We start from the raw sequence: 14748 nt of genomic DNA on the forward strand, positions 1-14748 counted from the left end.
AGACTGCCCCCTGCTGCACGGTGCGGTGTTGTCACAATAATACAAAGGTTATTTTATTTTATTTTATTCACATTTTTATTGTCTTTTTAAAAATATTTTTAATTATTTTATAACAGACAAATAAACTGTTGTCACGAGACAAAGACAGTTTGTATTTTTTATTGTCAGTTTTTAATTTTGTTCATGTTTCTTGACTGACGGCACATGCTTTTAATTTTTATTTTCTCTTACTATATTTGTTGTAATGGAAAACATCAGGGTAAATTCTTCAATGTGAAAACCTGATTCTGAAATAAATAATACGGAAATTAAATTAAAGTAATTCTCGCAAAAAAATAGTGTCATACAAACACACAAACTTGCTCTCTTAATAATTATTTATTATTATTATTTCACTTATATTTACATTACTACTCATCGACATTATCATCATAGTTTAATGTATATTTAAACAAAGAATTAATTTGTTGACCTGCAGCCACTTTTTATAATGTCTGATGTTATTTGTAGAGTTTGTAATATAGTGTTGTTGTTTGGTTAAAAGTGAATTTGTGTTGATGTATTTATGTGAAAAAGTTTACGTCATTTCAGATTATTATTAATTTTTTGTAATAATAAAGTGAGTTCGATTGAAATCAAATAATTCTAATCATCATTTTCATTTAACAACAGCAGGATGCACAATGAAATTAATTTGTTGTTTCCTCCACACATTCAGAAAATGTATAAATAGTTCAAAGATTTTTAAATGACAATAAAACTAAAGAATATAAAGTACGCTGAGTGGATTATGATATAAATGTCGAGTAGTTTGAATTTTCCAAATTATTTTTTAATTAGACTGAAAGGATGCGTCATTTTCTTTTCAATAATCTTATTTAATTAGATGAATTTATTTTTACTTGTCATGGTAAATATATGTAAAAACATAATTTTCACCGCATATGTTTTATTTGCATTTAAATAAATTCATCCACTGAAATATCTTAATAAATAAACAGAGCTGTATATAGTGTATATGTGCATTTATATTATTTTTATTTATCTAATTTGTATTTTTGTCGCATTATTATTATTCTTATTTGAGCTGCTGTAATCTTTAACATAGAGAGTGCATGTTTAAATTCAGCATTACAAAGAATGAGAAAATATATTTCATACTATTCATTCATTCATTCATTCATACTATTCAACTCAGTAAAGTCTACTCTTTCATACATAAAATAAAATAAAATAAAAACGAATGACTTACGTACCAAAATGGCCGATCACCATTGGCCGGTAGTCCAGCCAATCCGGAGCTGATGCGGAAATGACGTATGGACGCTAAAGATGGCGTCAGATTCAAACGGCTCCTGGATAAATGTCGCAGTAAGTGTTTTTAAAAGTTAATTACAAACTAATTACACGTTTTCTGATCATTATCATGACGTCATTTGGTGCTTTAGACTCTATCGCGATGGTTTAAATTGTTCCGCAGCACGTTCAGATTTTAATGTTGGATATTAACCGTGAGACAGGTCTGTGTGTGTGTGTGTGTGTGTGTGTGTGTGTGTGTTATGGGAACAAAAGTCCATTCACGAAATGTAGGAATTTAATATTAACTTAGTTACTGACCAAATATAGACATGTAATATATAAGCTTAAAACGTTAAGCGTGTCGGGACGGTCTTGGTGTTAATTCGGCATACACTATATCCACCAGGCAACAATTAAAATATGTAAAACCTCAGCTGTAAGTTGTTGACAGCGACTAAACGCCGCCCGCTCCCCGCACTTTGTACACTGAAATAACGTGTTCGTCAGCAGTCCGTGGTGTTTCACAGGTGCCGAATTGTAAAGCTGGTCGGACTGATTCGTAACAGCCTAACGTCTTGTTGTTAAAGTTGTATAACACAGGAGAAAGGTCTGGTGAATATTTACTGGGTAGATTTGTACATGGAGATCGCTCTCGCTTCGGAGTGCGTCTGCTGGCTAGGCAACATCAGCAACCAGGCAACCAAGCAACCAGCCTCCAGGGTCTCTGCTGCTTGTCAGCGAGGAGAATATGATCTGTGTCTGTAATAATGTCCATAATCTGAAATACATCCCCAGGCTCATTAGAGTCCTCTCAGCAGAGGAGCGATGCAGCCAGAGGCAGCGGAGCGGAGGAGGCAGTGTGGCCGGAGAAGGCGCGGGGAGAGCGGGCACAGCCGAGCAGAGCCGCGGGGGAACCACCGGAGAGCGGAGAGCTCAGAGGAGGAGGTGACGAGGTAGGATGACCTCACGTTTGTTACTGCAGGGCTGTTAGCTTTCAACATGGGTGGATTATCAGACAGTGGGGCCCCTGGGCACAGACGAGCAAAAGGCCCCATCACCCCAAGACAAACAGAGACACAGACAGGTTTTACCTTCTTTAAAATATTATAAATATTATTCAACATCTGTTTATAGTTACTGCGTGACTCTACAGTTAGTCTGCATCTCTCTGCAGTCATGTAAAGTCTCCTCCTGGGTGTAGCTGCAGCCTCCTCTATGCCACATTAAAGAGGTTCAGATTAGAATAAAATATATAAAATAGAAAGAAAAACATCAAGCAGGGACGCAGGAGCTACACAAGATACGCTGTCACAAGTTTCCTGTCATGGTGGTGTTCCTCGGTGGAGCGTCCACACTGCTGGAAACCTTTCTGCATCGTCAGCAGGTGTCTCAGGGCTACAAACCCTTCGCCTCTTCCAGCTCCACCTGTGGGCTCTCATTAGCCACAACCATCTAGAGCTGGTCTCGACTGTCAGGGCGGTCTCCCTGATGGCTTTCCTCAGATGTTTGGGCTCCCTCCGACCCTCTGGAGGACATAGCACACTAAAGTTGCTGGGAAATCGTGACAGCTGACTTCAATGCGGAAAATGGTTGCGTGCCATCCTTTGATGAGAGCCGCATCAATCAAATCCTGGTACCTGACTTTCTGTCGTTGGTAAGAGTTGGCCAGCCTGTCCTCCCAGAGCACAGGAAGTTCCACTACCAAGGTGGTTTTTGTGCTCCTGGATAGTCGACCCATGTCTGGTCGGAGGGAGGTTACCGCCACGTCTTGAGGGAAAACGATTTTCCTCTTTAGTCAGAGACTCGCTGCAGAGTGTCAGGCGGGTTCTTGCCCTCTGCTCCGGCCCCAGGAGCCTCATCACCCTCACGTAGGACACTGATAGCTTCAGGTGTTGATGCCTGGCTCTTGTCGGCTTTGACCCTCTGCTGATTCACCCGTGTGGCGATCTCTGTCAGGACCCTATTGTGCCTCCACTTGTATCGACCTTCTCCCAGTGCTTTGGGACGTCCAGTCAGGATGTGATTCAGTGTGTAAAGAGTCGCTCCACAGTGATGGGTCACGCCCCCTCAGTATTTAGAACATGTGCCTTTGTCCTGTGCAGTGGAAACATGGAAGCAGCAGATGACTTTTATTTTGACAACATTAAAGACCATTACATCACCAGCTGATGCAGGAAAGACACAGATTGGTGCATAAAATTCATCAGAATAAATTTAGTGTTTGATGCTTGAAATGTTCTGGTGAAGGACCCCAAAACCTCCCGTTTGATGTGTGTCCAAACCCACACCTGTGTAGTGAAAGTCACAGGTGCTGTGTTTAGTTAGGAAACTATTCTTGACTATTCTTTTCCTCGCAGGTTGAAAGAGGTCGTCGCCACCAAGCAACATAAAGACAAGCAGGCAGGAGAGAGAGGAAGAAGAGCAGAGAGGGAAGGAGAGGAAGATGAAGGAAGAAGGAGGAGCAGGAGGGCGGCGTCAGAAGGAGGTGAAGGAGGCGAGGAGTCAGGGAAGCTGAGGTGGAGAGTCCATCAGCTGGAGAAGGAGCGACTGGAGCTGACGTCTGGACACAACCAGGAGGTGAGACACAGACAAATGAAGGACGTGTCCTCAAAATAACTTTTCTCACAAACATTCATCAGCACATCTGGAGACACGTGTTTGTCGTCTCGGGTGTCGTTTCCTGTCCCCAGCTGTGCCGGCTGCAGGCGGAGCTGACCCGGCTCAGGTCCTCGGTGGAGCGAGGCGAAGCTCAGCGGGTGGAGCTTCAGTACCAGCTGACTGTGAGCCAGAGAGACGCCGACCGAGTCCCCGAGCTCAGCAGGGACAAACAGGCTGTCACAGGTACACACATCAAACACACCCTCTGTGAACTGTGGTGGACCTTTAACAGGAAGTGTGGCTCTATAGCGTGGCAGTGTGATGTCACCATGTGTTGGCTGTGTGTCAGAGCGAGCAGCAGAGCTCCAGCAGACGGTGCAGGAGCTGCAGAGAGCTCTGGACATCACCCGGCAGGCCAGGGACGAGGACCAGCATGCTTTGCAGCAGGAGGTGGAGGAGCGCGACAGATTCATTCAGAGCTTCAGCTCCGAGAACCAACGGCTGCACCGACTGCTGCAGGTCACACACACACACACACACACACACACACACACTCTCCTTTTTATCTAGGGACTCGGGGTTAATAAAGTCTAAATGTTCGCCTGTCCTCCAGGATCAGGAGGAGGCTCTGGAGGAGTCGGAGAGGAGGATGGCGAAGGTGCAGAAGGAGTTAGAGAAGGAGGCCGAGGTGAACAGACGACAAGCCAACGAGCTGAAATACCTGACAGAGAGGGAGGAGAGGAGCAGGAGGGAGAAGGAGGTGAGGACAGGAGGAGGGGGGAGGACAGGAAAGGAAAGGAGGAGGTGGAGGTGGAGATATGGCAGCAGTGTATCTGTGTGTATTTTCTCCTCAGGTGTCGGATCAGAGGGTGAAGTCTCTGGAGTCGAGCGTGGAGGCGGAGCGAGCAGCTCACCTGGAGTCCAAGTTCAACTCTGAGATCATCCAGGTGACAAACACACACCTGACGTGTCCTCGTCCTCTGGGACAGAAGGGACACATCAGGGAGACACAGACTGTAACAGAGAGGAAGTTCAGGCAGTGACGATCATTCCCATCCTGAATCAGTGAGAAGCTGTGTTATATACTGTTTTGACTCAGTCGTACACACACCGTCCTGCTGACACAAACACTCACTACAGCACCAAATGTGGATTAATCCGCCACTGAAAGTAGTTCCTAACAAAGTCACTATTTCCTCCTGTGTGAGCGAGAGGCTGACAGTCACAGACAGGAAGTCAGACAGTACTGAGAGACGGACTGACACACTGATTTCTGTTTTCTTTTTTTTATTGTATTTAACAAAAAAAAAAAAAAAAAATTAGATTAAGGCACTAGAAAAAAAATTTAAAAATAAAAAAAAAACAAGACAAATCAAAAAGATAATTAAAGAAAGTAATCAAACAAATAAATAAAAAAGTAATAAAAATAATATAGAAATAAAATAAAAATAAAATAATAATAAAATAATAATAATAAAAATAAAATATAATTGGGGGCGGCAGTAGCTCAGTCCATAGGGACTTGGGTTGGGAACCGGAGGGTCGCCTGTTCAAGTCCCCGTCCGGACCAAAATATGGAGCGTGGACTGGTAGCTGGAGAGGTGCCAGTTCACCTCCTGGGCACTGCCGAGGTGCCCCTGAGCAAGGCACCGAACCCCCCAACCGCTCAGAGCGCCTGTCATGGGCAGCCCACTCTGACATCTCTCCACTTAGTGCATGTATAGGTCCAGTTTGTGCATGTGTGTGTTTGGACCTGTGTGTAATTGACAACAGAGTGAAAAATTGAATTTCCCCTCAGGGATTAATAAAGTATATAAAATTAAAAAAAATTAAAAAATTAAATTAAAATTAAAAATAATAAAAAAAATGTCAAATGAAAATTGTAATTTAATAAAATAAATGATTTTAAAAAGCAAAAAAATATATAAATATGAATTATATATTCCTCTGCAGCTAGTGATGACATTTATAAAGACAAATTAAAAAAACATTAAATAAAAATACATAAAAAAAATCAAATAAAAATTTTAATTGGATAAAATAAATTAATAGAAAATTTTAAAAGTACTTAAGATATATAAAAAAATTTAAAACATTTTTTTTCTGCAGCTCGTAATGACTAGCACATTGATGAAGACAAATTTAAAAACTGAACAAAATGAAATACATAGCAATGAAAAAGAAATATAACTAAATGAAATGAATTAATAAACAAATAATAAAAATTAATTCAAAATTTATAAAAAGTATTTTTTATATTTGAATAATGTTTCTGTTGCAGCTTATAATAATTAAGATATTGATTAAGACAGAAAAAAATGAAATAAAATATAAATACATTAAAAATAAAATAAATAAAGCAATAAAAATATATAAAGAATTTGAAAAAAAAAAAGAATTTCTGCATCTCGTAATGACTAACACATTGATGAAGACAAATCCAAAAAATTGACAAAATGAAATAAATAATCAAATAAAAATCTAACTGAATGAAATAAATTAATAAACAAATGATAAAATTAATTCAAAATATATGGAAATAGTTTTTGATATTTGAAAAGTGTTCCTCTTGCAGCTAATAATGATTAACATATTGATGAAAACATCAAAAAATGAAATAAGATATAAATACATTAAAGATCAAATAAAAAATGTAATTGGATAAAATAAATTAATAGAAAATTTTAAAAAGTACAAGAAATATATAATAAATTTGATAAAAAAAATCTAATAAGATAAATATTGTTATATCTTTCAAAATATCTAAAAAAAAATTTTATATTTGAAAAGTGTTTCCCTTGCAGCTAATAATAATTATGATATTGATGAAGACAGAAAAAATGAAATAAAATATAAATACATTAAAAATGAAATAAAATATATAAAAATATTGAAATTGTAATGACTTGTAATGACTGACACATTGTTGGTTTGAGTCTACGTAATAAACCAGTCACATTTCTGAACTTTATGAAACAGGTAGTTTATGAAAATACATGTAAATATTTCTCTTTAAGTGGCACCGAACAGGTCAGCACCAAAAAAAAAAAAAAAAAGTTACATAAATGAACCTCCCTCCTGCGAGCTGATTTTTCTCTGTGACCATGTGACCTGGCAGCTGCGTGTGCGGGACCTGGAGGCAGCGCTGGCGTTGGAGCGATCCGGCCTGCAGGAGGCGCAGAGCGGCCTGGAGCTGCTGAGGAGTCAGTTCAGAGAGGTGGAGCGAGCGTACAGCCTGGAGAGGGAGCGGAGCAGCAGCACTGAGCGCGCTCTGCAGAGGTGACGTCACACCGCTGAGTCAACAGTTTGTCATTTGTGCAAATAAGAAAAGAAACAGACACAGGTTTAATTTGTTTGTTCTGACTGTTGAGACCAAACAGTTCCTCTTCATATCACACTATACACAGTGTTTGTGTTTGGTATATTAAATCTATTTATTTATTTATATTTAACACACTTATAGATCCTAGTTTCTTCTTGCAATTTAAACAGAAATTAAATATATTTAATATATAAAATATAACTAATAAATTACCAAAATATAATTTGCTTTGTCTCACTTTTTTTTAGCGTTTTTTTATTATATTAAATTAATTTTAATAATTTATTTAATATAATATTTCAAATATATGTTATAAAAAATATGTGTGTGTGTGTGTGTGTGTGTGTGTGTGTGTGTGTGTGTGTGTGTGTGCAGGCTGCAGAAGGAGTACAATCAGTGCAAGTCTGACCTGAGCGTTGCCTTGGACACGGAGCGGACGATGACCTCTGACCTCACAGCGAGGCTGGAGGAGGAGAAGAGACGACACACACACACACACACACTGCTGCAGCAGGTAACACACACACACACACACACACACACACACACACACACACTGCAGTGAGTGTGAGGACCATATTGTGTGTTTTGAGTGAAGTGGTCCTGTAACGTGTGGCTGTGTGTCCAGGCAGCTCAGAGACAGTCTGACACAGAGGACAGTGTGAGACACATCAGAGAGACACTGCAACGACACACCAACACAGGTACACACTCCACACACACACACACACACCTGCTGCACACACACCTGTCATCACTCCACAAGGTAACTCCTGTTTGTGTGTGTGTGCAGACATGAGTCCTCCAGCAAAGGATGATGGGAGGCGTAGTCCCTCTGCTGAAGTCCTGCAGCTGCTGCAGACGACACTCGGCGCCTGCAGACACAGACAGGAAGCAGCTGACCGACAGGTCCAGGACCTGCTGCGTGCGTCAGAGCGTCTGCAGGAGGAGAAGCAGACGCTCTGTCAGCTGACCTCGGATCAGAGCCGACAGCTGCAGGTACACATCTGCTCCCACACTGACCCCCCCCGTGACATCAGCACCACTCCTTATCTTCTGTCTGTCTGTCCAGGAGTCTCAGCAGGCGTCCAGCACACTGGAACAGGAAGTGAGGCGTCTGCGCCAGGAGAGCTCTGATTGGTTGACGCAGAGCAGAGCGTTGCAGGCCGAGCTGGAGAAACAGAGGGAGGAGAGGGAGCAGGAGAAGGAGGAGAGGGTGGCAGAGGTCCAGAAGATAACTGGTCACTATGAGACTGAGTCAAAGGTGAATACAGACACTTATCTAACTCTGTCTGCCTGTCTCTCTGTCCTCTGTCTGTCTGTCCTCTGTCTGTCCTCTGTCTGTCTGTCTGTCCTCTGTCCCCTGTGTCTCGGCTGTGTGTTGTTGGACCACAGAGCTGTAACTTCATCATATTGGAAACATTTAATTAAACTGTTTGTGATGCTGAGAAAATCCTGTTAAGATATATCACACTGTGTGTGTGTGTGTGTGTGTGTGCGTGCGTGCGTGCGTGCGTGCGTGCGTGTCAGGCCCGTCTGTCCTTCCTCTACTGCGTCTATCAGCGCCTGCTGGCCGGCTGCGTCCTCCTCGATCAGCCCCAGTGCCTCCTGGGTGATTTCACCTGGAAGGAGCTGTGTGATGTCATCAACGAACAGGTCGACCAGCTGACCTCTGACCTCCGGGGGGCCAACGCCAAGGTGAGAGAAAGAGCTCTGACTGGTGAACAGCTGTGACGTCACATGACCAGCAGTACTGCATCACTAAAACATGGATGAAAAACTTCCTTTAATAAAACGATGATGAAAAAGTTGAAACTGTTATTGTTACTGTTAACTGTAAATTCTAAAATTGGCGTTGGTACGTAGCGCGTTAATATGCCAGTATTAAAGCAGGTTTTGTACGTGCCATTAGCATGTTAGCATATTAACATACAACAATAGTATGAAAAGAAGTTTTTGCATGTACCGTTACCTTGTTGACATGCTAATATATGCAGTTTTTGTACGTATCATTAGCACGTTAGCATGCTAACGATCACCTGACCTGTCCCTCCTCCCTCTCTGTAGATCACCCACCTGCAGAGTGTGTGTGAGAAGAAGAGTGTGTGTGTGCGGGAGCTGCAGCGCAGTCAGGAGTGTGTGTTGTCTCGTCTGGAGGAGAGCGTGAGGAGGAGAGAGGAGGCGTGGAGCAGCCAGCACACACACACTGTGACACAGCTGCAGAACGAGCTGCAGGTAGAGACACACACACACACACACACACACACTCATCCCTCAGGTGTTTCTGCTCTTGATAAATCTGATCTGCAGTCAGTGGTCTCAGAGCTGAGTCAGCAGGTTTGATGCTTGTGAAGATGAAGAAGAAGTTTTCAGTCAGTTTGTCCCTTTGGTCAACTTCCACAGGAAGTGATGACAGATACTGAGATCATCACTTTATTGTCCCCAAGAGGACGGATCCACTTCAGTGCAGCTGTCGAGCAGAAGAGCCGAGAGAAAAGATAAATACAGGAGTGATGATTTATACAAGTGATGAAAACACTGATTGTGATTCTGAACATGTTCATTTATTTTGCTGTAAACTCTCTTCAGACTCTCTCTCTCTGTCTCTCTCTGTGTCTCAGCTGTGTCGCTCTCAGTGTGACTCTCTTCGCGATCATGCCGCCTCCCTGGAACTCCACAGCTCCTCGCTGACCTCTGACCTCTCCCGGCTCCGCAGCCTCCTCTCTCGCAGCCGCAGGGAGTCGGCCTGCTTCCTGTCGGCCTGCGCCCTGCTGGCTGGGACGCTGACACACACTCACCGCCGCCTGCAGACGCTGTGCAGACAGAAAACACTCCTGTGCAGACGGCTGGCAGAGAGAGAGGTGCTGGAGGAGGAGGTGAGGAGGCTGGCCGGAGCTCTGGGAGATGAGGAGGATGAAGAGGAGGAGGAGGAGGGAAGGAGGAGGAGGGCAGTGAGGCGGTGGAGGAAGAGTGTGTGTGTGGTGTTGGCGGTGAGGAGGTGGTGTGCGCTGGGCAAACAGACTACAGTGTTGTTTCGGCTGGAGAGAGGAGGAGGAGGAGGAGGAGGAGGAGGAGGAGGAGGTCCGGCTGTGTGTGTCTGTGGAGAGTCTACGGCAACACAGAAGAGTCAAGATACACCGAGTACAGGTAGGTGGACAGGTCCTCACCACATCAGAAGATTTTTGATAGATTAAAGGTTCTGTTTGTCACGTTTCACAGATATTAATTGTTCTTTATCACCAGCTAGTGAACACGTTGTAACGTAACTTCAAAACAGAGACCTTTCCAGATTTTTTTGGTTGCCTCCAGCTGACCTCTGTGTATAAGACTTGGGCCGAACTTTCGGGGATAATCCAAAGAATGTGACGAATATGCACATGGCTTGTCTCTCTCAAGCTCTGCTACAGCACTGACTAGCTAACGTTAGCTAAGAAACAGAGTACGCTAAATCCACCCATCACAACACAGCTGTTACACACATTCTGCAGCAGCATCCTGGCAGAGACGGACCTTCACTGTCCGCCCCGTAGCAACTCAGATTCAACCATGGCAGGAGTGAGTGCCGGGGTTTGATGCCAGACTGCCCTCTTGACTGCCCTGAGTCCCCGCAGGATCAGCAGACTTTCTGTTGCTGCCATAAAACATGGATTTCCCCCATGTTGTGCTGGCCACCACCCCGCTGTGAACCTTGGGGCTGGGGTTGCTACAAAGGCTAAAGGTGCGGACACACCAAACCGACATCAAAGAACTAGCGGCGACGAAAGCCAACTGTTGCATCGTCTACATCGCCTCACGTCGCCCTGTGTCAGTTGCATTTGAACACACTACACGGACTATATCCGACGGCCAAGTGGCACTTACGTTCTGCGCCTGCGTGAGAGAGAGTGGAGTGAGAGAGTGGTACATCCTGTCAGCCGAGGGGTTTCCTATCTGTGCAGCCGAGCACCGCAGCACCTCCACGGACTATTACATCCAGACGGTCCCGGTGTTTCCTCCGCAGGCTCCACTTCACTCAGCTGCCCGATAAACCCGCTGCTTCTTCCCACTTTAACCTGAATAACAAACCAGGGCTCGGTGCTCCGGTTGGATCCAAACGGAGAGCCGGGGCTAGCTCAGAGACTAGCGGAGGCTAACTGGCTGTGCTTCCCTCCGGTCATGCTGCGGCTAACGCTCCGCTAGCCGCTCCCAGCTAGCTCCGGTTTGTTATTCAGGTTAAAGTGTGAAGAAGCAGCGGGTCTGTGGGGCAGCTGAGTGAAGTGGAGCCTGAGGAGGAAGCACCGGTTAGCCCCGGTTTCACTACAGGCAGATTCACTCGCTACAGGGGCGAGGAAATAAAACCTGAACAGCCAATCAGAGTGATCTCTCTCACCGACAAGCTCCGCTGCTGATTCAACATGCTCAATCGGCCGAAAAGCCGCTGACGCCGATGCCAAAGTGCCGACGGTGCGGGACACACCGCAAAAACTAGGCCGACAGGCGCTCAGCGACAGCCCGACTTTGGTTGACGGCCAACCATCGGCTTGGTGTGTCAGGGCCGTAAGGTGTGAGCTGCCGTCCACTCTCCTCCCGCGGAAATAGTGTCCTTGCAGCAGGGATTGAGGCGGAGGGTCCAGGGGCTGTCCTAGCTAGCTAATATTTGTCTTATCTGTAGTCTGATAAACAGTAAATCCATGAATATCAGTTCCCCTGGTGCTGAACAATCAAACCTAACTTTAGAGGAAAGACTGACATTTGAAATATATGGTGATATTGTGGTTTTGGCCGACACCGTCTCATCCCAACTCATCAAACATCGCTGCTTACAGTGTTGGTAAAACACCTCATATTTACGTTTACCTACTTGGGCACCAAAAGTACGTAGTGAGGTTTAGAAAAAAAAACATCATGGTTTGGCTCTACATTCACATGGGAAGTGAACACCTGGCTCACGGGTGAAAGTCCGGTGTCTGGGAACGAGAGTGGGCTGTTTTAGCTGTTAGCTAATGTAAGCTTGTTTGCTCATGTGGACGAAGTGCTAGCTAGCTAACGTAGGAAAATACCATCTTGGGTGATAAACATCATTGAATTCATCCAGACTCCAGGGCTCATCTGACTGGTAGATAAGCTAGCTTGCCTTTATCAGCTCAAGTTACAAAGCAACCAAAACCAGATCAATACAGTGTAGCTTAGTAACAGCTAGCTCGCTAACTTAGCTTGCTTGCTCATGAACATTATCGCTGGCAAAATACTTTCTGAGAGGATTTTTCAGTTGGCTAGCTTACTGCCAAATTACTTCATCAGCGAACATTGTACATGATACTAACTTATATATTATGATAAGCAGTGTTGATTTATGTAACGGTACAAAGTGCTTTTTGCTAGCCAAGAGTCGATGTGCTAACTGTAACCTGGGCTAATGTTAGCCAGCTAGCTGTAACTTAGCTACGCTACATGAATCTGCTGTTGGTTGCTTTGTAACGTTAGCTGATAAATTAGCAAACACTAAGCTACGTACTATCGTGTAGCCCAAATGAAATATAGTTATATTAGAGATAGTTATTTCCCAGCATCCTGTCAACATGATGACAGTCAGTCATGACACGTCTTGTGTTTGTCGCTGTTTTGATCGATGCTCACTTGCGTGCGATCAACATCACGCTGACTGCAGTTCACTGAACGGCCTCACACAGAGAGGTCACTGATAACAAGGACTTTATTAAAGTTACACACAGAACCTTCAGTCGTTACGATGTCATGAAGCGTCGATGGAAATGTAGAAACAAACAGCCGTCATTTAAATTTGTGTTGCAGATAAAGGTGCAGATGATGGTGATGAAGGTCGTGACGGTGTGTGCGCTCGCTGGCTTCGCTCTAAAAGTCTCTCCTCCATCATTCTGTCGTCCATGGCCGACCTGCAGGGGGTGCTCACACACACTGGTAACCACACGTACATGTACATTCATACTGTGTCCACATATGTGTACAGAGTCAGTATTTGTCTCCGTCTCACTCTCTAGGCTCCGCCCCTCTAGACGTGATGTCAGCAGCTCGCTCTGCTTTGTCCCGCCTCCTGGATCACCTTCTCGACCAATCAGAGGCGGCGTCCAGTGTGTCCCCCTGCAGAGTGGACGAGGACACGCTGAGCAGCTGGCTGAGACTCGGCCTGAGCAGACTGATGCCTCTGCAGCGCGACATGAAGGTCACTCACCAACACTGTGCAGCTTTGTTACCATGTGTGTGTTGTTTATTAAACACATGCAGCTGACCTTTGACCTCCCATCAGGCCCTGGTGTCGACCCTCCAGCAGCACTTCCTGCTCTTCAGCCAACGGCTGCACTCGGCCGAGGTGGAGAGGCGGAGCCTGAGGCTGGAGGTGGCCAATCTGAAGAGAGGACTGCGGCAGGAGAGAGAGGAGACAGTGAGGCTCAGCACACACACACACACACACACACACACACACACACACACACACACACCTGTAGTGTCAGTCACATGCACACACACGCCTGACTGTTTGTGTGTGTGCAGGTCCCAGCACAGCGGTTCCACAGTGCGTGTGCGGAGCTCCGTCAGGCGCTGAACAGGGAACAGGAAGCCCAGACGCTCATCCAGGAACAGACCAGCCAGCTGCACACGCTGCAGCTCCGAGTCAACACACACACCGCCGAGCAGACCAACACACACCACACACTGAAGCAGACCGCACAGGTACATTCAGAATGATCTGCTTACATTGAATCTTCCTGAAACACAAGTGTTAAGGTGCAGTGTGATTCCAGGAAACATCATTTAAACACTTCCTCTCTCTGCAGTCTCTGTCGGAGGCTCGGCAGGAGGTGAGCAGGAAGGAGCGCTCGCTGAGGATTCTGGGAAAGCACCTGTCGGGGGTTCAGAGGGAGAGGAAGCAGCTGGAGGAGAGACTGCAGCGAGCAGAGGGCGAGCTGAGGGACACCGCCAGGTAACACACACCTGTCACACCTGAGTCGCTCTTATATCGTCGTCCTCTGACATCATTTATTCCTCATTTCGTAGACGTCAGGATTTTCTGATCAGCAACATGAAGGCTGCAGAGACCAGCTACAAGGAGGTGACCACACACACACACACACACACACACATGAATATACAGATACACACAAAGAACACACACATTAACACACCTGCCATGTCGTCTGCAGGTCAGAGAAAGTCTCGTCCAATCACGTCGCTCGCTGTCAGCTCAGCCCCGCCCCCTGCTGTTACCCAGGGAACACCTGGAGCTGAGTGGAGCAGAGAGCATCATGGGAGCTCCTGAGGTGGCAGCGTGTCAGGTGACTTATTTCCTTCGTCCATGACTCGCTTTGTTCGTCTTTTCCCTCCTTCCTTCACTCACTCACTCACTCACTCACTCACTCACTCACTCATCCATTCATCCATTCACCCACTCACTCACTCACTCACTCACTCACTCACTCACTCATCCATTCATCCACTCACTCACTCACTCACTCACTCTTCCACTCACTCACTCACTCATCCATTCATCCACTCACTCACTCACTCACTCACTC

General features: G+C 45.1%; 1 protein-coding gene across 1 annotated transcript in view; it reads left to right on the forward strand.

The window, feature by feature from the left end:
• Window positions 1-1319: 1319 nt before the first annotated feature.
• Window positions 1320-14748, forward strand: part of LOC126403896 (coiled-coil domain-containing protein 171-like) — a 16541-nt gene continuing 3112 nt past the window's right edge. Inside the window, exons 1-22 of the mRNA XM_050066716.1 lie at window positions 1320-1371; window positions 2095-2252; window positions 3657-3876; window positions 3990-4140; window positions 4247-4416; window positions 4511-4657; window positions 4752-4844; window positions 7016-7176; window positions 7595-7733; window positions 7848-7923; window positions 8013-8218; window positions 8292-8483; window positions 8783-8917; window positions 9287-9454; window positions 9841-10366; window positions 13010-13135; window positions 13216-13397; window positions 13482-13616; window positions 13727-13906; window positions 14011-14156; window positions 14231-14285; window positions 14377-14508. Of these exons, the coding sequence (XP_049922673.1) occupies window positions 2125-2252; window positions 3657-3876; window positions 3990-4140; window positions 4247-4416; window positions 4511-4657; window positions 4752-4844; window positions 7016-7176; window positions 7595-7733; window positions 7848-7923; window positions 8013-8218; window positions 8292-8483; window positions 8783-8917; window positions 9287-9454; window positions 9841-10366; window positions 13010-13135; window positions 13216-13397; window positions 13482-13616; window positions 13727-13906; window positions 14011-14156; window positions 14231-14285; window positions 14377-14508 (3468 nt within the window). The 5' untranslated portion in view covers window positions 1320-1371; window positions 2095-2124. The remainder of the gene's footprint in view (window positions 1372-2094; window positions 2253-3656; window positions 3877-3989; window positions 4141-4246; window positions 4417-4510; window positions 4658-4751; window positions 4845-7015; window positions 7177-7594; window positions 7734-7847; window positions 7924-8012; window positions 8219-8291; window positions 8484-8782; window positions 8918-9286; window positions 9455-9840; window positions 10367-13009; window positions 13136-13215; window positions 13398-13481; window positions 13617-13726; window positions 13907-14010; window positions 14157-14230; window positions 14286-14376; window positions 14509-14748) is intronic.

Source organism: Epinephelus moara, chromosome 17 (genome assembly GCF_006386435.1).
Source record: "Epinephelus moara isolate mb chromosome 17, YSFRI_EMoa_1.0, whole genome shotgun sequence".
NCBI classification, from domain to species: Eukaryota; Metazoa; Chordata; class Actinopteri; order Perciformes; family Serranidae; genus Epinephelus; species Epinephelus moara.